Here is a 22691-nt window from a genome sequence, read left to right on the forward strand (position 1 = left end):
ACACTTCCCCTTGAGGATTCTAATACTCGGTGGGATGAAAAAGGTTTCTATAAATACACAATCCAGAAGAGGCCAGGCAGTTCTGTTAGACAACTCAAATTTAGATATGCATGACCACAACCTGCAAGGCAGAGTTAAGTAATGGCTTTTCGCCCTGTCCAAAGAGGAATAGATAGTGAACTCATACAGTAAGCCTGGACTATAACACGGCATGAAATAAGGATCTAAAAACAAATCTATCAGCATGAATCGCTGCACCACAGCCCACAGATTGGCATGGTCAGCTTTATGATGTCACCAGAGGGAGCCTGACTCATGAAGCAGAGAGGCATGGGGTGTGAATGGGCAGACAGGTGTGACTGCAGCAAAGTCATTCCTCAAAGCACCTCCTGAGGCTGACCATCTGCGAGCTTTGAGCTGCTGAGGGCAATTAGAAAGAGGGAACGGTGAGACACTTTAGCCCCTTTCAGAAAATGAGAAAATGTGACTGGGGCAGGGGACTGGGGAGTGGAAAGAAAGAGTGGAAAGAAGTGGAAGTTTCCCCTGCCCTGTGTTTCACCATCTGCCCTGGGGCTGAGCAGACACTGCCAGTACCAAGCACACAGGGAATGCTGCTGCGGTGTGCAGGTTACTCACGTAGTTAGCATGGAGCACGGTGAAGAACTCTGGGTGCGTGATGAACTTGACTGCAGGGCACTGAAGCAGCAAGGTGATCTTCTGACTGTTGACTGGGGATGAGGGAGCCTCTCTTCTCAACTCTACACTCCATCGGGACAGAGGTAACCAAAAGACACGAAGGGTCACCATTACCTAATGAGCACATTACCGCCTCATCTAAGGACAGCAAAATCAAAATGGCTGCCTTACTTCCTTTCAGGAATTTCTTTTTTTTCCCTCTCAAAAGCTAGAGACAGAATATTCATCCCAAACATTGAGCAGCCCAGTGACAGATCATGTCTTGTTCCTGGAGATGCTCTGTGGAGCGCACACGGCCGTGGTGCGGTGGGTCTCCTACCGTTGGCCTGCGGTGGCGAGTCCAGGTCTGAGTCCGTGCTTCCCGCCCGTTCGTTCCTGCGTACGCTCTCGTCCTCTGTGGCCATCGTTCTCTGGATGTTCTGGTACCTGGAGAGGATGTTCAGAACCCCGGTTCCTCTTTCATTACAATACTTCCAGAACATTTTTTATTGCATGCTTCTGCCACTGCACAATGATAAAAGACGGTTATTTTGATTCGATTCCATTGAGTGGCTGGACAGTTATTTAATGTCAAATTAGATTTTCCAGTCAGATGTAATTTCAGCACAGTACTGACATTGGGAGCTGGCAGTCCCCATTATGCCTGCAATCCATTCACATTTCCATTTATAAGATTCTAAATGTGGAATGCCACAATCGTTCCTTCATCAGGATGATGGGGATTTCTGTACAGACTGTTGAAAATGAGTTGCGTTAGTGTGTGAATGGATCAACAATCAGAGTATAGAATCCTCACTTATGACAAGCTACTGTTTCACACAAATATTACAAAAATGTAAAAAAAAGATTATAAAGAAAAAATTGAGAACTCAGAACTTTTAAACTTTAGAAACACCACATATAAACACTGAGCTGGGCAAAATGGAATAACTCCTTAGAAATAAGTATTATATGTGGATTTTCTTAATGTTGCATGCACTTGCTTCATTTAATCATTGTACAGGCTATATCTTTGTATGTTTGAATGTTGAATGTTAACATGTGATTGAATGGGACGTTTTTATATGTATTTTATTTGTATTAGACTAACTGTAAAAGTAAGGATGAATACATTTAAATAAAAAAGACAAGAAAGAATTATACATCAGCAGTAATACAAGATAATGTGATTCCCCTGCTTAACATACTAAGGTAAACAGTGCAGCTTAACAGGAAGTCCATTTAATGCCCTCTGAGCTCCCAATCTAAATTTTTCTTTTCTTTTTTGTTGCAAAATGAGTCCCCAGTGTTGCACAATTAGGTCTTGGCTGAAAAAATAAGCTAATGCCAAGAATGTAGGTGCATAGAAATTTTGCGAACTGAGAGCTAACCGAATGGAAGAGCAGTCAAGTGTGTTGAGTTGCTCAGGACTGCAGCTGCTAGACATATGAAACTAAAAGAGAGTGTTGTATGGAAAGTATTGTATGGAAAGCAGAGTACTGATATTGTGAGGATTTTATCTCTATCCAACATCAAAGCTCCTGGCAAATGATAAAGGCAAGGACAGATTTCTATGATTTCCTGAAATGAACAAAATCCAACAAAGACTCAGCTGGCTTGTTGCTTGGGGAGGGTCAAGATAGGGCCAACGAGCAAAGCAACAGTTGTACCATCAGGGAAATAAACCTCAGGCAAACCTTCACCATCAGAGATAAGAAAGGCATTCTACTGCATTTCGCAAGTGTACCCTCTAGATGGCAGTATATCACAAATCACATTTCGATAAGTCATATTGCTCTTAAAGAAGTCCAGAACAGAACATCCTTTCAGATGGCATATATTTAAAACATTTGCATAAATTACCATAGATAAATGACAAAAATGAAAGCATAATCTCACTGTAGCATAAGCACTGACTTTAAACAGTTATATTTTGAACAACAACAAACAGGCTTATCTCTTGATTTGAACCAAAAGTTGAGCGTAGCCTCCTCTCCGTGGCACGACAGACTCTACCGTCCCCTGCTGTCCGTCAGTGTGCCCTCTGCGGTCCTCACACCCCCTCCCCCGTCTCGCTCACCTCCTGTTGAGCTGCTCCATCTGCTGCAGGGAGCCGGACCTCTGGATGCCGTTGCACAGGGCGGCGGTGGTGGGCCGCTGCCAGGTGGTGGTGCGGTTGATGTGGTCCACGTAGAACACGCGGCCGTGGCTGTCGATCCGGGCCTCCCAGTCTGAGCAGAGAAGGCACAGGGAGTCAGGAGGGGGGTCTCCTCGCGGCGCGGGGGGGGGGGGGGCGAGTACGGAGAGAGGAACGCGCAGGCCCTGCCAGCCTCACACACACTGGTGAGTGCAGAGTGGGCACAGGGTTTGTCGCCACAGTGGGGTGAATGAAGCAGTCTATGTGCTCGGTCAAAACCTGTCTTCTGCCGGGTAATACACACTCACTTCTTAATGCTGCTGAGTCTCTTAAGTGTGGATTAAAAAAAATACAAGGGAAAATCCTTCAACTTTTTCAATAGAATGGTACATTCTGGGACATGGTGTGCAAGAGCCCTTCAGGGAGTAGATGGAGAACTGCGCCTAAGCACACAGTCTTAGAACCCCTCATCTTACTGACAATTATCTAACATGAATATCTAAGAAAATACAACAGTTCACTTGGTTAGAAGAATTACACACAGTCTCTTGAGCAGTTTCACATAATTGTAAGTGCTGCTACTTCCTGTCCAGCTCTACACTACAAAATCACTGGTGTATCACGGCAACAGTACCTCCTTATGAATATTCAGGTGGTATTGTCAACAAAATTCAAGAGGCTTGTTGTGTGAATGAAGTGATACACTTACACAACAGGCTTTTGGTAATGAATATTCATAAGCAAAGCGTTGCATTGCTAGAAAGGCCTACTCTCGAATCCTTCAGCATCTCTCCAAAGACACGCTTAATGCTGTTTGGGAGTGTGAATAGTACATACACTGCGCTGTTTGTGATGACCCGTCCACCATGTGACCTGTCCAACACTTCACAATATTTAGGCATTTAGCAGATGCCTTTTTTTCAAAAGGGCTAACTGTACAGAAGGTTTAATCTGAAAGAAATCAGAAAAACTAAAAATCTTGAGATAAATATGGCTTTTTGAAGACCTTATTTTCATATATCCATGTGAGAGATTGAGAAAAAAATATCTATTTTGCAAGGCAGTTCTGGTCAAGAGGTTGCAGCATATTTGTAAGGCACAGTTCACCAGGGTCAGGCTACTTGTAAGGAAGACTCTTTTAGAGGTGATTTTGTCTATATACTGTAGCACTCTAAACACAATTATTGTACCATGCTACATTTCCCGGCAGGATCTCGATCGGGGGGCTTTATCAACTAAAAGGCAGTCATTCAGGTGCTGCATGTTCTATGACTAATTAGCAACCCTAGGCTGCAATTTTGAAAGAGTACAATACTCTGTTCCCGGGAAAAAACAACCCTTGTGTGTGTTTGGGGGCTGAGGTAACCAAGTAAGGCAGTAATTACTTGCGCGAAATGCTGGGAAAGAAACTTCCTACATTGGGCTCTTTGCTGTTGCAGGGATAAACACCACTGCTCTATTTTATTAAACATTTCAACAGAAGCAACAACACACAAGGCGCTATGAATCTAAACACAATCTGCATAATCATTGCAGCACGTCTGGGTACACTAAAACCAGATAGCCACATACAACTGTCGATATATTTCTGTTATTAGCTATTAGGCATTAGCTGTAATGAGTTAATAGCACCAAATCAACACAGCAGAGCCACACAAGGTGGAGAGGGATCTCCATCATACTGCAAAAGTGTGGATTGTTGGGTTTCATCTGGGGAGGTACACTGCTGTGGTACACTGCTGAGAGAGTAATTTACTGTCAAGCCTCAATTTGTCAGCTGTACTTTAAGCATTGTGACAGCAGGGAAAGTGAAATAAATTAAACTCACACACACACTACACACAGTAAGTGCTCTACCACATTTACGTAATGCAAGGAACCCTTTGAAGATATGCCTGCTGTGTGTATGACTCTATCCACAGGAGTTACCAGCAATAAGAATGTTTCTCTTAAGCCAACATATTTGCTGAAATGCAGCAGAACAGAACACACAAACGAGTAATCTGCAAAACCTCCTGAAAAAAGAAGCCACACTCGGTCATGTGCGTCTATAACAAAGGATTATATGTTGCAAATCCCTGTCTGTGTACGGGTAGATGAATTTGGTCAAACAAATCCTCTACCCATTTCGCCTACCACGTCTAACAGCTGGAGGCACTGTATTTCCTTGTTGTGGTTGCGCATTGGCCATAAGATCTCCACCAGGAACTCCCTGCTGAGCTGAATTTGAAAGTCTATTTTTAACCATTTGACTGGGTGCCCATTTCATTGGAAAACCCACAACTCAGCAGGACTATTGTAGGTATGACATTGCACCAAGCCACAATACCACTACAAGTCAGCATGCAGAAAAACAGCAGTCCTTTGTCCTCATTAACAATAGCCTTGGACGAGAAATAAGACCATGCATGCTGAGAAAAAAACAACAACTGTATCAAGGTGCTAACGGCCGCATGATTTCAGTGAAATTTTAGACATTCGTATAAAGCCTGGATGCTTTTTGATATGCCTGCGTGGTATTACATTGGATACTGATCAAAGAAAGAGGCTCAACAGTCCTCTTGTTTTTCAGGATAAATCATAATGGGAGCTATGCTGAAAAAAACAGCTCAACCTAGGTCCTGAAAAGGCTGGTAGCTGGTCGACCAGTTCAGATCAGTTCCATTCTCGACATCGTTTTACCAGCTCAAGCTACATTTTGAAACAGCTGGTAGCTGTTCATTTCAAGCTGGTCGTAGCTGGATTTTACAGCAGGGAGGACCAGATATTTGGGGACCTGGAGAGCTGAGGAGCAGTGGGGGGAAGGCCTACACCAGCTCGGCACTGTCTTTTCATTTCTGAACCCATTCCTTACAAATTTAGAGTACAATCCGTATTCTGCCTCTCAACCGCTTGTCACCATGGAAACTGAGAGCCCAGGTCTCAGTTGTTAAAGATAAGCCTAAATCTGACTCGGTATCAGACACATAACTCCAGAGGCTAAACATTGAGAATGGTGCACTGTAAATCAGAGCAACCTTTTAGCATTACAGCTTCCATTAACAAGAACAGAGGAAGCTAATGCCAGCACTCCAGGCATGGAAATATAATGAATTCTACATAAGCTGTGGGAGTGATAGAAACAGGCTGACAGGTCTGCTCATTCTTTCAGCCTTATATTCTTTTCTTATATTATAAGAAAAAATGACAGCATAATGTCCATATTGCGGGGGTCACATAACATTTTTTAATACAATGAAAATACAAAAAATAAATAAGTCATAGGGATTAGCATAGCCGCTGTTTTTATGATGCATATGAATATATTTTAATGGATGACAATGAATGAATGATTATAGAGTGTAACTGTACAACATGGACACCTGCTACTGCCATGCTCAGAATGGGACCTCCCAAACCTCTCACGTCAAAATAAATATCAAAAACATATTTCTACTTCAGGCACAAGATAAGAAAAACCCAGCGATTCCATCAATACTCACTGACATGTGAAGTGACATCTGAAAAGGGTCAATACCTCAGTGCTCAGACCTCAGAAATAATGGAATCCAATGGCTGGATGGATGCAATGAAAGGAAAGGTCACGGATGAGGCATGGGGTGGCCCCCACACCTGACAGAAACACAGGGACCCAATGACGGGACGTGCCAATCACACAGGGCAGCTTACTTGGTGGCAACGGTTCGTCAATAGTTGGATAATGGTGGGGATCAGGTCGCAAAGCAGGAAGTTGGCTGACTGGAGGATGACTGCATGGCAAGGGACACTCGCCTACAGAGATGAGAAAAACAGAATGAGCCCAGCAGCCAAGAAAAATGTGAACGAATTGAAAATAAAAAATGAAAATAAAAAAAGAAGCTAACAAGGCCACTGCCGTTATCCTCCCCTTGCGAGGCCTCTCTCGGAGAGCAGGTAGGCTCATCTTTTCCCCTTGTGGGCAGTCAACAGCTGGTGGGTGAAGCGAGGTAAATCAACAACTGAAAAAAAAGTGATTACCACTGCAGAATAGATGCTGGATGACTGAAATTTAATAACGCTGTTCTATTTCGGGACATCTCCCGCCTGGGCGAGGTTGAAAGTAAATCTACTCTTATTATTGAGGCGAGGTATTGTGGGGATTTACGTCAGCCCCCCAGCCGCCGTTAATTGTCGCCTCCGCTCGCGGGGCCGTAAACAACCCGCGCCTCCTCCTGATTCGCGGCGCACCTTGAGGGAGGGGGCGGGGGGAGCGTTTAAGGAGGCGTGCTCCTTGTTAAATGTCGGCTGAACCGCACCTCGCTCCCGACGGGGCCCGCCACACTTGGATCGGCGCCGGGTGGTTCTGCTTGGCTGGGTTTACGGCGCGAGCCCGGCTTCCTGGGACTCACCGCGCCGCTCAGGGAGACTGTGGGTCCTCCTGACAGCCGATTCATCAGCCATTGTACCTCTGTACACGCTCGCTATATTTATCCTCCGGGAGAGCAATGGGGATGTATACATGAAAATGACAATTTACCTCCTTTGTCTGTTGAACTACAGGCAACTCTCATCTTTATGACTGTTTAATATCACCTGTTCCCTGTCAAGACAATGACAGACCAGTTACCTTGGTGAAATTAGAGAGGACTGAAATGTCATTCAAATTCAAATTAGACTGAAGTAACTGAAGCAGACGGAAGGTTAGCTATTCGCTGACTTGAGCAGAAAGAAAGGCAGTTGTGCTGTGGAAATGCCCTGTGACCTGCTCTGCAGAGTATCAACATGGATACAGAGGCTCTTGGAAAGACTTGCATGTTCTGTGTCGAGCTGAAAGAATCAATGCCACTCAATGTTTCACACAAACATCGTCTCAACTCCAGTCACCAAGAGGGAGAAACCATTTCATCGGTCATGCGGTTCAGCAACATTCGCTCGATCAATCTACTGTGAACAAACAAAATGTGTCCTACAAACATTTCAAAAACATTCAATCTAACTGACCAAGGCTCAGAATCCACATGACCCTTTCACCGCGCTGCTGGGACGTTGTCGAAATCACGTCGGCCGCTTTCTCCATTCACACAATGAGGAGCTCATTGAGTTCAGCGGACAAAGGGAAAACGCCGTCTAACGACGAGGGCGGAGGGAGCCTCAACAAGGCATGCTATTGGCAGGCCGGTACGCGGCACTACTTGTCAGGCCATAATGACTTAGTTCACCCGAGTGACCCACGTACCTCGATTGGCTGCTTATTTCCCAGCGCTACCTAATCGAGGAGCCCGGAGATGATGTCATCCGGGGCTGGGTGCGTGAACGCACATCAAAGCTGCTGTTTAAGTGGAACGTTGAAAAGAGCAGGAGTTCGCTGCACCCACAGCATGCCATTTAACGGGGGGAAAAAAATTTAATTAGGGTGGTTTGTATTCTTTGTTCAGGTTTGCAAAACAAGGTCAAAGGATTCGAGGAATTAATTAGCGTGCAGTGACAGATATCAACCACAAATCTATGGGGAGAGAAACAAGCCCCCCACTCCTTTGGGTAATTGGTTGCCAAACCTGTCACAGCTGTAGAGCTGGACTTGGTTTCGGTAATGATGTTGACCTACTTTATCATTCCGTTCTGTGACGCTTTTTTAAATGATTGCTCATAGCTCATTTATGCCTGTGTGCAAATGCTACTTTATTCATAGAATTATTATAATTTTTTTTATGATAACTGTGATAAAAGGGAAGAAGCAGGCAAAATAAAACTTGAAAGAAAAATGGTTAAAAAGGCGAAATGAAGGTGGCCAGTGTTCAAGACTGAGTGGTTTCAGAATCGAAACATCCATACATTCCAGACGGCTTTCTGCTTACACTGTGTTTCTACTGCAGTGTTACGTTACACCCTTGGAAAAACAGAGAGAGAGGGAGAGAGAGACAGAGGGAGAGGAATAGGAAGAGGGGGAAAGAGACAGAGAGAAAGAGAGGTATCTTTGTTTTCTATTTTCTGTGAGATCTTTGAGACATGGCCACTCAACTCCAGCTCTGCTGTGATGTCACACTCTTGGAGAAAACAGAGAGAGAGAGAGATAAATCAAGAAAGAGGAGAGTAAGAGGGGGAGAGGGGGTGGGAGAGAGAAGAGAGCGAAGGGGAAAGAGAGGTATCTGTTTTCTGATAACTTTTTAAGCATGGCCCCTCACCTCCAGCCCTGCTGCTGGGCCCGGCCACAGGAGAGTCCCCTGCATCGCTGGGGGGGCTCCCCTCCAGGTCCTGGGGCTCCCCCGGCCACTGGGCCCCCCTGCTGCCGGCCTCCCGGCCCTCGGGGCTCTGCACGGAGTCCGGGGCCGACTCGAAGGCGCTGTTCTCCTCCTCCTCCTCGTCCTGCGAGGAGAAGACGGTGCTCTCCGACATGCGCGCGCTGTCCAGCGAGGAGAAGCGCGTGTGGCTGCAGAAGCGGTTGCGGCCCTCGTAGCCCGAGTTGCTGTAGCAGGAGGTGCTGTAGCAGGAGGTGCTATAGCAGGAGGTGCTGTAGCAGGAGTTGTCACACAGGTCGCACTCGCCCTCCCCCGTGGGGCGGCCTCCCCCCGCCTCGCCCTCGCCCTCCCCCGGGACCCTGCCTCCCCCTGCCTCGCCCTCGCTGTCCGGGCCGGGCCGCCCTCCCTCCAGCAGCTGGTTGAGGTCGGAGAGGCGCTCGATGGACAGGCTGCGGGGCAGCGTGCGTCTGCAGCAGGGGCCCGGCTCCTCCGAGGCCAGGGTCTGAGAGACGGCCTCCGAGGCGCTATCCTCCGCCCCCTCCTCCTTGTCGTCCGGGGGTTTGACGGTGGGCTCGTCGGCGTCGGGGTCCGGGTCGGGGTCGGGGTCCTGGCTGAGCTGGGCAGACGGCAGGCTGTGCAGCAGGTGGTGGATGCGGATGTAGTGGGTCCTGGGGGTCTCCGGCTCCCCACAGGCGGAGGCGATGACCGTCTCCAGCTCGGACACGGGCAGGGAGCAGGGCCGGTTCTTGCGCTTCAGGTTCTTTGCGCTCCTCATGCGCAGGGAGCAGCACTCCTCGTCCTCCGTCTCCTCCTCCTCCTCCTCCTCCGGCTCCTCCTGCGCCTCCTGTTCGTGCGCCGAGGCTGGCTCCTCCACCCCGGCCGGCTCCTCCACCCCGGCCTCCCCGCTGTCCCCTTGAGCCCCCTCCGGGAGGGATTCAGCAGATGCCTCAGCCCCCTCTCCCTCCACCTGTCCATCAGCTATGGCCTGGTTCGACTCCCCCTCCTCGTGTTCAGCTGGATTCTGCTCCTCAGGCTCAGTCTGTAATTGGGGCACTGCCTCGCCCTCCTGCCCATCCCCTGCTGGCTCCTCTGGCTCCTCCATCACTGCTCCCCCCCTCTCCTCCTCCTCCTCCTCCTCTATCTCAGCCGGGCTTGGCTCCTCTGTTGGGGCGGTGCAGGCCTCTGTATCTGCCGCCGTTTCATCCATAGGCAGCTCCGGGGCCTCGGGCCCCACACTCAGGGCGTCGTCAGCAGGGAGGTCCATGGCCAGGGCCTCAACCGGCTCCTCTGGGGCCACGGCGCAGTCAGGTTCCATGCTGAGGGACACCTCCTCGTCGTCTGTAATCAAAACAGTGACCTCACTTCCTGCTCACACTCCAGTGGGCTGTCAACTCAGCCCTGAATGTCTGAGACGGCACAGAAGCTCATCACATTCACACATTCATTTAGAGTGGAAATAATATTCATATAAGATTTCGTCACCTGGTGTGAATGCATACGTTTCTTCTGATTACACGCCTTTGTATTACCTTTAAGGATTAACATGATGTACTGGACTAATCGATAATACTGTATGTAGGTCAATTATTCATTCAGATCAGCAATCCCTGTCTCCTCGGCTGAGCTATTTCTTGGGGAAATCAGGTCACATAGCTGCAGTGTGGCTACAGCCGCAGTCTCAGTCCGAGGCCAGACTGACCTGAATGAAGTAAAGGGGATAAGTGACTGGGGGAAATAAACTCATAGGAACCTGGATGAATGGAGGATGTTATCTCAAATCTGAACTGCAGCTGTCCACTGACATGGTCGGTCGGCAGCCTGCGACCCAGCGTGTAGCTCACCACCCGATCCCTGAGAGAGAGAGAGAGAGAGAGAGAGAGGAGGGAGAGAGAGAGAGAGAGAGATGGAGAGAGAGAGGGAAAGAGAGGGAGAGAGTAGAGAGAGAGAGGGAAAGAGAGGGAGAGGGAGCGAGAGATGGGGAGAGAGAGAGCACAAATCAGAGTGTGTCTGTTTACCATGGCAGAAACATGCATGTGAATGTGATTGATTCATTTAATATCATAAACTCATAAAATCATTAATCTCAAGGTGACTTCACTCCCACATCACAATTAGACTGTCAGCTTTTATCCTGGTACTCTAACTTACAGTGGCAGATACTCAGATTAGCACATCCCAAATGAAATAAGTTTATGGTGCTTTGTAGAGATAAATTCAGGGCGTTTCCAGCATGGCCATACTATACATTATACACGGGTCATCAGTACAAGTCATTACAGACTCTGTAATAGACACAAAATACATCTGTGTGGACTCATTAGAAAATGCTTCGAAAAGTCAACAAAGGTTTTTAAATGTTAGGCAATGCTGTGCGAATGTAAGGCATAAATGAATAAAGGCATGTACCCTCATTTCCCCATGGCCTATACCCAGCCCTGGCCTGGCCTATACCCAGCCCTGCCTGGCCTGGCCTGGTCTGGTCTGGTCTGGATGACCTACCCGATGGCATGTTTCTCCAGCAGCCTCTGCACAGGCATGGACAGCTTGCCCAGGAAGCGCTTGATGATGGGCCTGCTCTTCGCAAACTTGTCCTTCACCTCGATCTCCAGCACGTCCGTGGGCAGAGACACAAAGTTGAAGCGCTGGAAGAGACGAACACCGTGTTGTCCCGGGGCATATGTGCGCATCGTCACTGGAGCCCGGTCCAAGCGGACCCAACCGAGAATCTCAGTCTGCGCGAGCAAGCTAACCAGCCAAACAAACAGGAGCGCACTCAGACAGAGCAGTAAGTCCTACTACGTGTCCTTGGTTAACTCTCATTCATGCTGCAGGTCTCCCTCTCAGCTCTCACTGCAGCTGTCCAGGGTGCTGAGGAGGCGTGGGCTGCTGTCTAATGTCCTTAAACTCTGCCACGTTCAACTACAGTTATTTCACAGTGAATGATTCTCTAAATGGAATATGGTGCAAAATACCGCATTTAATAAATTACAGTACATAGCTCTAGCCACCATAGCGCAATTTATTCCACTATTTAAAAAGAAATTCAAGTGAAATGTTGTAAACATGGTTACTCTTTTTTTTAACAGTTTCAAGTTTTACAAGCTCTGCATAAAAGAAGTAACCTTGGCCTAAATGAAGATTAAAAGCAGAGTCATGGAGTTGTACAGTAAGACACGGTTTCTATAAAGAGAGCATTTAATGTGGTTAATTAAACGCATTAAACAATGTCAGCGTGATGCTGCCTGATGAGACAGAATCTCACAGTAAAAGGCACGCTCTCGACTCTGACTGAGGTACAGCGTTAGCGCTATCTGCTTTTGGTTGCGTTGCGGTCTCACAGTCTCCCAACGGCGGGGCAGAGCTGAATGTGTGCGGTTTCTCACAGCTGTCATCTTTTAGTTACAGACCCTGTAAGTTTCCGCTCTTACCCACCTCCTGGAAATTGTTCTGTGGAAGGCAGTTTGCATCCAGCAGCTGCTTCTTTGTGCCCTGTAGCTTTGTCATCCTCAACAGTCGGCTTTAATTGAAAATTAAATTACAGCCTTTCTCCTTTCAAAAGTGGAAAACGCACAAGCTCATCTCCCAGTACTACCCAGCAGTTCTGTTCACTCTGTAACTTCTGTGTGAAATACAAACACTGTTCTGTCTGGATGGTTCGATGTGAATTATTGTAATGACTCTACAAATAGAGAGAAGTTATTTGAAGCACCTGTGTGAAGCTGCATTCAATGGCAGGAAGAATTAAACAGAAAACATTAATTTATGAACCAGGCACTAGGATTTTGACATAAATATTGGCATCCTCGGCCCTGCTGTGCGGTCAGAAATCCACTTCTACAATATGTATATATTACACAAAAGGCAAAGAAAAAACTGATAAGAGGACCTTTTCTGTCAGTCCTACAGTGGAAGCCCTGTATAATCCAATGAGCACAAACTGGGAATTGCAATGGTCTCCTCAGTGACACGATCACGGACAACTACAGCTTCAGTCCACGTGACGCTGCGGACACGGTGATCTCAGCTTTCAGTGCAGCTCCCATTTTCACCATCACTTCTATTCCAGGGGCTCTTTGTCCAGCCAATCTCAGCCAGTGAAATTGAAAATGAATCCCACTGTGTCGTAAACATGGCCTGTGATTCAGCCGGCAATCACATACAGATTGAATAATGCGCTCGTTACAGCTCCATTTTCTGCACTGTGAAATGGGGCACTCTCTTTTTGTTGTTGCCGCTGCCTCGTTTATTAAGAAAATACACACAGATTGTGCCAAGAAATTGCCAGTCTTTTCTGTTCCACTTCTCCATATGGTTAGAGCAGTGAAAAGCCAAACACTTTCTGACTTTGTTCTACACTTAACAATGTCCTTCTTGCATAAGGTGCAAATATAGTATACATTCTTTACAAATCCCATTATGCTGTGTCCCAATAATATAGGTCTCTGATTGGACTGTACTGAGTACATTTGCTAGAATTAGCCTGGACGCTAACTTAACAGACCCCTCTGGTTGTTTCTAGTGCTTTTTGTAACTGTGTCACACTGAGCGAGGTATAGCTGAACTTCCAAGTTCAAGACTTTCAAATCCAGCCATTTATATGTCAAGAGTTGTTCAAACCTGGTATTGTCTGCTTGTTACTGATTTCTGTAATTAAGGGCATGCTGGAACCCCCAGGGCCTTAGACCAGCATATCCTCAGCATGGGGTTAAGTGTATTCAACATTAGCATGTGAACTTTGGCATGAGGAGGCCAGCCAACACACTGAGCTAGGCCAAAGCTGTGGTCAGAATTATGGGTCACGCAGTAAGCAGTGCTAGTAACGGACACCCACTGAGAAGTGCTAAATGAAGCATTTGGCTTTTTTGCGTTATGGATATCCAGCATGTGGGTCACGGAGTTTCATCTGCCTTCATGATGCTGAAGGACCAGCATACTGCGGGCATACCCATTGCCTGGCTAGAAAATGCTGTTTGTCTAATCTGTACCTGTAAGACATGCAGAACAGGCCTGACTAGAGAGCAGCACAGCGGTGCTGTAAAATGCCTTTTAAGTGGGTAAGATTGGTCGCAGTGAGGAAGAGGTCATGCCCTGATTGACTGCGCCCCAGGCCCATCTGTTCTTATGCGCACATCATGCCCCGGTATACAGGAGTGGGCTGAACAGGACACATCCCTTTCTCTGAGCCTGAAGTGCAGGTGGACCCATCATGCTGTCATCCTGCCTCTACAGCAGCAGGAGAGAGCAAGGACAGGTGTTGTGGGGGACACCATTTTAGCATATTCAGTGATCAGTATTCCCTGAAGCGCGTCCTCCGTGTGGAATTTGTCCTGAGAGAACCCGAAGAGGAAGTGGGTGTGGTTCGTAAACACCGCTCACCTCCGCCGGATGCTTTTCCCAATCGAAAATGTATCCTCAGAAAGATGCATGTAATATGTGTATGTAATCTCCTTTCCCATGTTTATACGGTATTTCAGTTTAATATGGCAATTCTAACCCTGCCGTCGCAATCAGACTCTCAGTTGGAGTGTGCATTCCACATCCACTGCATCCACAACACAGAAGAGAAGCAGCTCAGACAATGATAGAAACATAGTTTAGGACTAATTCCAGATTTTTGCCCTCCACTCCAGACTGGGCTGACAGAGAGTTTCTAGGCAACTGAAAATCAGCGGTTTTATTATATAAAACTCTCAGACAGACGGGGAGCCCATTACCCTCTGACTCACTCTTCTCTGTGGAAATATGTCCGCACAAACAGAGAGAGGGCTCATTTGCCACACGCTGGCTCCCCCATTCTCACTAATCCACTGATGAATATTTCATAGCAGCATCAGCTAAGGGAAGGTTACCACTGACAGAGCACGAATTGCAGGATTGTTGCTCGCAGTTGGGTCATTTCCGTGACGTCTAGAGACACGGTGAAGAGTTGGGTCTGAAAATAAGCTTAAACAGAGCTACTGCTGAATTATCAACTGAGGGATCTGAGTTTACCGGCTAGACAGCAAATGACTTTCACACACAGCATCACATATTCACATTCTGTACGCCAGTTTTGAAAACAGAGGTAAAAGTCAGAACTCAGAGGTGCCAGGCCCTATCATTGGCGAGGACAAACCCACCAATGGAAATCCATCCCTGGGTAACATCACAGACCCTTAAGCACAAGGGGGAAATTGACCAGAGTCAACTCTGGATCAGTCCAGAGTCAATAGCAGATCAACTCAATTCCTCAGCACTGAAGGATGTACCACTAAGTAACTTACTGTTTTTGAAAGAATACAAAAGGATGTTCTACCAACATTTGGCAAAGGCTTCACACTACATGCCCTGCAAATGCAAAACCAGACCACCCTGTCTGCTCCACCTGCGCACAACATTACGATCATCTACCACCACAGTGTTAGAATCATCAACCACCACAGTATTACAATCATGAACCACCAGCGTTACAAGTAGGGATGGGCATTTTCTGTATTTTCATGTTTCGGCAAAATAGCGACATTTAATCGATAAACCGATTTAAAAAAATGATTTTTAGAACTCCCGTAATAGGCTGTATAATCGTACTGCAATAGACTGGATCACAGCCAAAATGATAAAAGTCAGTATAAGCACATTAATTAGATATATTACTGCACAACAGAGGCATTATTCCAGGAAAAAGAATTAGGCAAAAATGACTTAATGATTTTATGCTTGCATAAAATACTATAGCAGTGTATCACCGATAATACTACTTGATGGTATATTTCGGTTCTAACATGCGTTCAAGAAAGCGTTTATTTAGCTTAACAAAATTAAGAGGCAACATGTCCTTAGTCATCATACAAGTAACTTGCTTTGCAATATATTCTTTTCTGGTTGAATCGCACTCGCGTTTAACTTGTGTTTAGAGGACCGCAATCGTTTCTTTCATCCAGAGATTTATCATGGTGCTTTTGTTGCGCATTATATAATGCAGTTGTTGAACCTACGTTTGATGCAACATATTTACGCTGAAGATTTTATAGATTATCTCTTTTTTATTTTATATTTTTAATATTATTAAATGTTTGCCATAGCCTAGCATACTCCGCTGCGTTGTCGAGTGGGTGGTGCCGCAATCATGTTAATTCGTCTACTCTGAAATTCTACGACCCCACTGCTGTAGGCTACCCACAACTCCAATCAAAATATAGAACAGTCTTAAAAACTTTTTTAGAAACGTAAAAACAGCAACAACATCAACAACAACAACAACAACAACAACAACAACAAAAACCGTTAACCGGTTAAGACTTGGCCATTTCGGTCAAATGTCCATTTCGGTTAAAAGGTTAATCGATCAATCATGCCCATCCCTAGTTGCAATTGTCTACAGCCACAGAATTACATATCGCCACAGTAAGCTACGCTCAGCAACACAACATTAAAATCATCTATAGCTTTACTGCCATCTACCACTGCAGCATTACAATCCACAACCGCCACAGTGTTCCGATCATCTACCAGCACAGGGCTACACTGGACTGAGGTGACGTGTAGGCAGAGAGCTGTCAGTGCCCCTACAGGCTGACGGCAGGAGAGGCTCGGGACGTGCAGGGCAGAGGGCTCTGGGATGTGGGAGAGTGAGGCACAGAGCAGCACTCAGGCTATTAGGAGAGCCAAGAGGGGGGACATTTTACAAACGGGTTCAAGCATGAGTGGGAATCGCTGCCTTCGCCGCACACGTGTTAGTGCAGCTCAGTGCATTTTCAGTCTCCAGTTCTCCGGCCACGAGCTCTCACAATCCACTACCTGGATGTTTCTCATCATTACAGAAGACGTATTTGTTAAATTGATATAATGCCATAATCAAATAGTTTCAGTGATTTTGCTTTGCCCTGTTCTGGACATATCCAAGTAAATAGCAAATAAGCATAAACAAACAAACTAAAAACAGCACAATAGAATCATAGGTAGTCAAACAAGCAGGTATTTAAAGATATTTACAGAAGCTATTTACAAGATATTTACAGATCTGTCCAACAATGAAAGAAGATGAACGTAGTTGTGGAGCCACTGTTGAATTATTCTAGGAAGATTCTTTCAGCTCTTTTTGAACAGTATGTATGTGACTATTCATGGCATTTTGCAATATTAACAAAATGATAGATTATTAATATGACAACGATGAAAAAGAAACAAATAAATTATTTAATAAGAAATATATGCATGTCAACTTCAATCAAAATATGAAAATATGCATGTCAAGTTCGATCAAGTCACATTTCATTTGAAAACTACATAAAAGCCTGAAGTGTCACGGAGAGATGTATAATTCACACCTCTCCCTGCAGTGGTAAATAGATGATGAATCCGTGGAGCAGTATGCGGGGGCCGTGTTTCTGGAGTCTGAAGGATTGTCTGTACCTGATCCAGTGCTGCTCCTGGATTCCCAGGCCCTTGCCCTGAGCGCTGAAACTCCCCGGCTCTCTGCAGGATGAAGGACGCGACTGCCCCGAATAACAAGCGCAGGAGCCAGGGAGCGGTCTGCTGTGTCCCCGGGGAGGGCCCCGTGCGCCAGCGGAGATCCTAGCGCCACGTCAGAGCGCCGCTCTCTCTCCCCCTGCCCTGGCACATCACCGCTCGTTTAACCCCCGAGACGGACTGTCGCCGTGGAGACCGCGCGGGCCGCAGAAGGGCTGTGCCACTGCCGTAACCCGGTGTCTTTAACCCAGTGACATGGAGACAGAGGTGACACCACACCCCTCAGTCCTCTCTGCTACATCACCGCCACCCCCAGAGGAACTCCCTGTGGAAGGTGAAGCAGACTTCCTGCTCCTCATGAGCCTCTCTGCCTAAGTGAGAACATTACAAACCCGGTGGAGATGTCATCACCGTGGAGACACCTCTACTCCTCCCACTGCGGCCTTCATCATTGCAGTAACATTAACCCTGAAAGCACCCATTGCCATGGAAACCGAGCTTGCACGTATATGCATTTAATGCCCTGGCTATCAGGCTTGTGAGGAGGTCTCACATATCCCGTAAATGACTTTGCTATATAGCCAGAGTGAGTCTCACATTGATTGCTTCAGACTGCATGTATCCCAGAGAAGTGGGCCACTGCCATAGGAGGAGGAGACTAGTCCATGCAAACAAGCGGAGCCAAAATGGCCATGGAATAAGCTAGGGGGGACTGGAGGTCATGGTTGGCAGTGGATGCTGCGTGCATATAGAGGGGAAATAGGAATATTCTCATTAAAGTCGCATGTAAAATAAGCCTGCCATTTCCCCCAGCGAAAGGTCTGCACTCACAACGCAAAAAAGGAGAGATGAAAAGGAAATGAACCCTCTTCCCTTATCAGCGTATTCCCTTCCCTGAGCTGTGACCTGTTTTCCCATCGCAGGCAATCTCTCTGCCTCTTCAGAGTGAATGGCTCACATGATGAGCGGAGGAGATTTAATAAAAGGTGCATAATACTCCTGAATAATACCAATTACTGTCAGGATTAACCGTCCTGTGTGGGCAGATATTGTTCCTAATGTACTGTATGATAAAGGAGAGACATTATTATTGTATGGAAAAATTCATCAAAGGCTGCAGTACACATTATGAATACAGCCTTTCATCTGTCAATGGAATTCAGTAACAATATGCTCTGGGATTAATATAATGAAGTATAGAGATGCAAACTGCCTCATTTTCTCTACTTTTGTTTTTTCACCAAAAACTCAGTTTGTATGGATTGATGGTCACTCTGAAGAGAGGGTGGGTTTAGCGTTTGTTCTACGTGTTGAAGCTGCTGAAGACTCTGGCGTTGTTAGACAGTTGCCAACGTTACCCTGTGGTGCTCTGACCTGTTTCTACAGTACCTGACAGCAGGACAGCCTGGGGGAACCTTAACACTAAGGTACAGGTACAATGGTGGTGATATCATCTGAGATTCCTGGCTGTCACAATAACCTCCTTATCTAAGTGTCCACAAGACCTGCGAGAGACAGAAAGATGCCCCACAAGACAGCCCCTTCCAGGAGCGTCTGTAATGATCCATGCATCATCCACAGAGATGACACAGAGAGAGGCATATCACTTACCAGCAATGCACATTCAGCATACACAGTACAACGTATTCAGGAGAGGACTGTAATGTTGTGTTTACAACTTGGCAGCTCTGAAATCATTTCCCATTTAGTTTCTGTGTGGGCAAACAGACCAAACAGCGCAACAACAAAATCACAAGAGATTTCGCTCATCTTCCATGTTTCACTGGCACACAATTAAATATGAAGAGACTGATTTCCAGCCAACTCTTCAATAAGCATTACAACTAATTAGAACTAATAACCAAGTGTGTAGTTTTGAGGCAATTAGAGCACAGACATACAACAAAGACTGCAAGCAGCTTATCTAGTGAAATGGAGGATAGCAATTCGCAGCACACAAATTTTCAAACTTCAGCTGGAGCAGGTTAATGTGATTTCTTCCTATGACGATAGCTGTGACCAAATTAAAGGTTTACATATGAAATACTGCTAAAAATCGCTGACTGCCAAGAGGTCTGAGAATCCCATATTCTAAATCCAAAGTACACTCCAAATGCATTCTTATCTGAAATGGATTTTCTTTCAAAAAAGGATGTGTACTAAGTACCACCAAAATGATTACATCGCCTCCATTCGCAAAACCTAGCTGAATATAATGAATCCTTCCAAAGGCAATTATTTTGATCAATTCAATTGCTCCATGGACTGTATGTGACCGTCACCAAGTTCGGCCCTGAGTTCTCAGTGGCAGAGGTAACAGTGAAGGATGATGCACTGCACGCAGAATTTAGAAAGGGCTGCAATTCTGCACCTCAGCTCTATAATTGCTGCCCTTAACTGCCTGTCATGCAGTGCACTACCAATGGAAAGCCACCAGCATATTGAAATTAAGTACATCAGCAATGGAGAGGCAGTAGGCTCGCTTATTGTTATCTGACTTAGACAATACTCAACAGTTGTCCCGTTGAATGTAAAAACCGATCGAAAACACACTAAATCCTTTGTTGCAATACATCATACTTAAAGGATTTATTGAGCAGTGCTCCGTTAACTGAGGTCTCAAGGCACTGCGGTGGAACCAGCACACAAGGAGAAGAAATCAATCCCAGAGTACAACGCATGAGGCGTCTCTGGAGGGATGTTCAGTGAGGGAGCAGCTGCTGGAGTTCATGCGTTCTGAATGAAACTGGAAACCAACCTGTGAGCCCAGTGCAACCTGCACACGTGACCCCTTCCTGCCACTCACAACCTGTGAGCCCAGTGCAACCTGCACACGTGACCCCTTCCCGCCACTCACAACCTGTGAGCCCAGTGCAACCTGCACACATGACCACTTTGCGCCTCTCACAACCTTTCACACAGAACTTCTCAGTTGAATCTATATATTTCAAAAACGTTTTTTAAATTCAATGTCCCGATATCATGTAACCTAGGATATACACACATATATACACAATCTCAGGATAAAGTAGCCATTTCATCCAGAATCCGGTAACCTTCACATAAAAAGAGAACACAATGGCACCAGAAGAACTGTATGTTCAATTCTAACTGAATGGTATTGAGCCAAGGTTAGCTGCAGGGGTACATCACTGCAGAACAGCAGCAGTGCTGTAGTACAGAACCCAAGCAGTCCCTCTCACCTCTCTCTGCCACACGGGGTTGATGGTGTTGCAGACAATGCCGGACCTCTTCTCCTGGCCGTGGTGGGGCAGGGCGGGGAAGATGCTGTGCTTGCCGGGCTGGATGGCGATCTTCAGGTACGGGTCGGGGTTGAAGAACATCCCCTTCTTCAGCCCCACAGCCTGGAAGTCTGCGGGTGAACAGACAGTAGGGCTGTCAGCTTATGTCGAAACAACCGCGGGGGGTAGGGAAAACTAGACACAACAAATTAAGCTCTTGTGGTAAACATGACCTTTTAAGAGACTTCTGTGCCACCAGTTAAAACGGGAGCACAGTTTGGCAGCCAGTGGCACACATCACAGACACTAAGCATAATTGTGTGGCTGTATGGTGACAGATGGTACTTCCCTGTGGTATACTGCCATTGCCACAGTACTATATACAGTACAGTCTCCTACGGCATAATGATGATTATGTGTATAGGAACAGCCTCTTCTTAAAGGGTGCCAAGACTCTTGATTGGGCAACAATCAGATGATCTTATCATAACGCAAGCTTGATGACACTGTTAAAACTGATGTCATACAGCTGTCAGTGATGGAAAATATGCATACTGGGAAGTGAATATAGTCATAGTTGTGATAAGTCCCTCAGGGGATTATTAGTGTTCTGCTGTTCTGCTATAACAAAGAAAAAAATGTCCTGAAGAATGCGAAAGAATTCTGAGAAAGACTGAGATGTGGCCCTGTAATGATGGTAGGAATAGAGGATCTGCCCTGATATGCGAAAGAAAGACTGAGATGTGGCCCTGTAATGATGGTAGGAATAGAGGATCTGCCCTGATATGCTGTGCCCTCGTGGTTCTCCATTGATCACAGCCCGTGGCATGTGAAAGGGCTGCTCCCGTGATAAACTGCCTGCAGTAGTGAGGAGGTCCATTCCCCAGTTCGGGCTGGCAGGGCCACCCTTCCTTTCATCTGCAATCAGCGCTTTGTCTTTATCTGCTCAGTCAGAATGAATGGGCTCTCATTGCCTTTTCCTCCTCCAGCACTGCTGTATGCTCAGCCTGGACAGATGGGAAGCCCTGTTTCATGAACATCAAACTTATCCCTTCCTGATTTCATTCTGGAACATACAGTACCATGCACGTGTATGCTCTCAAACAGTTAGGCTTGCCTTTACTATACTACAAGTAATTGTGCATCAAAATGTGCAAACATATGCCATGTTCAAGTTTCTTCCCTGCAGAAGTTGTGTTCACTGCTTTTGTATATCTGTATAGACCAGAACATATACACTTAGTGAGCCCTTTTTATTTATTAGACTTATTTTTTAGACTTCTGCTGCTGTAGCCTATCCACTTAAAGGTTATATGCATACCATTGTTGTAATGGGTGGTTATTTGTGTTACTGTCACCTTGCTGTCAGCTTTGACCAGTCTGGCCCTTCTTTTCTGCCATCTCCCATTAACAACATGTTTCTGCCTGCAAAACTGCTGCTCATTAGATGGTTTTTTGCTTTTTGCACCATTCTCTGCAAACTAGAGTCTAGAGACTGTTGTGTGTGAAAATCTGCAGTTTCTGAGATACTCAAACCACTGTGTATGGCAATTATTCCATGGTCAAAGTCACTTAGATTTTAGATTTTCTTCCGAAAAACATCTCAACCTCTTGACCATGTCTGCATACATTTAGTTGCCGCCAGATGATTGGCTGATTAAATATTTGCATTAACAAATTGGTGTGCAGGTCTACTAAGTGCTCAGAGAGTGTATACCCTGTATTTTTTATATTCGATTTGTAACTCTTATACAAATTGTAGCAATGCAGCAATTTCAGCACATGTGACTCCATACCGCATCTAAATAAAGAAAACTTGTGGGAGTGTGGATTGTGCAAGAGCCATCATTTTGAGGGGCAAAAGAGTTTGAGTTGCCTTTTCATGAGGCATGAGACAGACCTACGAAATGGACCCTACAACCTGAAGGCAGGGTCTAAGATTCTCAGTCAAGGTGCTAAAATTCAGCTCAACACAGGCAAACTCTATAGCTCAAA

At 46.1% G+C, this 22691-nt stretch overlaps 1 protein-coding gene across 1 annotated transcript in view; it reads right to left on the reverse strand.

Moving 5' to 3' along the window:
• The window catches only part of LOC133126296 (E3 ubiquitin-protein ligase HECW1-like), a 64219-nt gene that overhangs the window by 19596 nt on the left and 21932 nt on the right, over positions 1-22691 (reverse strand). Inside the window, exons 6-13 of the mRNA XM_061238354.1 lie at positions 20658-20827; positions 11506-11648; positions 10757-10857; positions 8953-10344; positions 6482-6583; positions 2756-2906; positions 1016-1122; positions 637-758 (exon numbers count right to left, since the gene is read on the reverse strand). Coding sequence (XP_061094338.1) covers positions 637-758; positions 1016-1122; positions 2756-2906; positions 6482-6583; positions 8953-10344; positions 10757-10857; positions 11506-11648; positions 20658-20827 — 2288 coding nt within the window. The remainder of the gene's footprint in view (positions 1-636; positions 759-1015; positions 1123-2755; positions 2907-6481; positions 6584-8952; positions 10345-10756; positions 10858-11505; positions 11649-20657; positions 20828-22691) is intronic.

The sequence above is a fragment of the Conger conger genome, chromosome 4 (assembly GCF_963514075.1).
Source record: "Conger conger chromosome 4, fConCon1.1, whole genome shotgun sequence".
Taxonomy (NCBI): domain Eukaryota; kingdom Metazoa; phylum Chordata; class Actinopteri; order Anguilliformes; family Congridae; genus Conger; species Conger conger.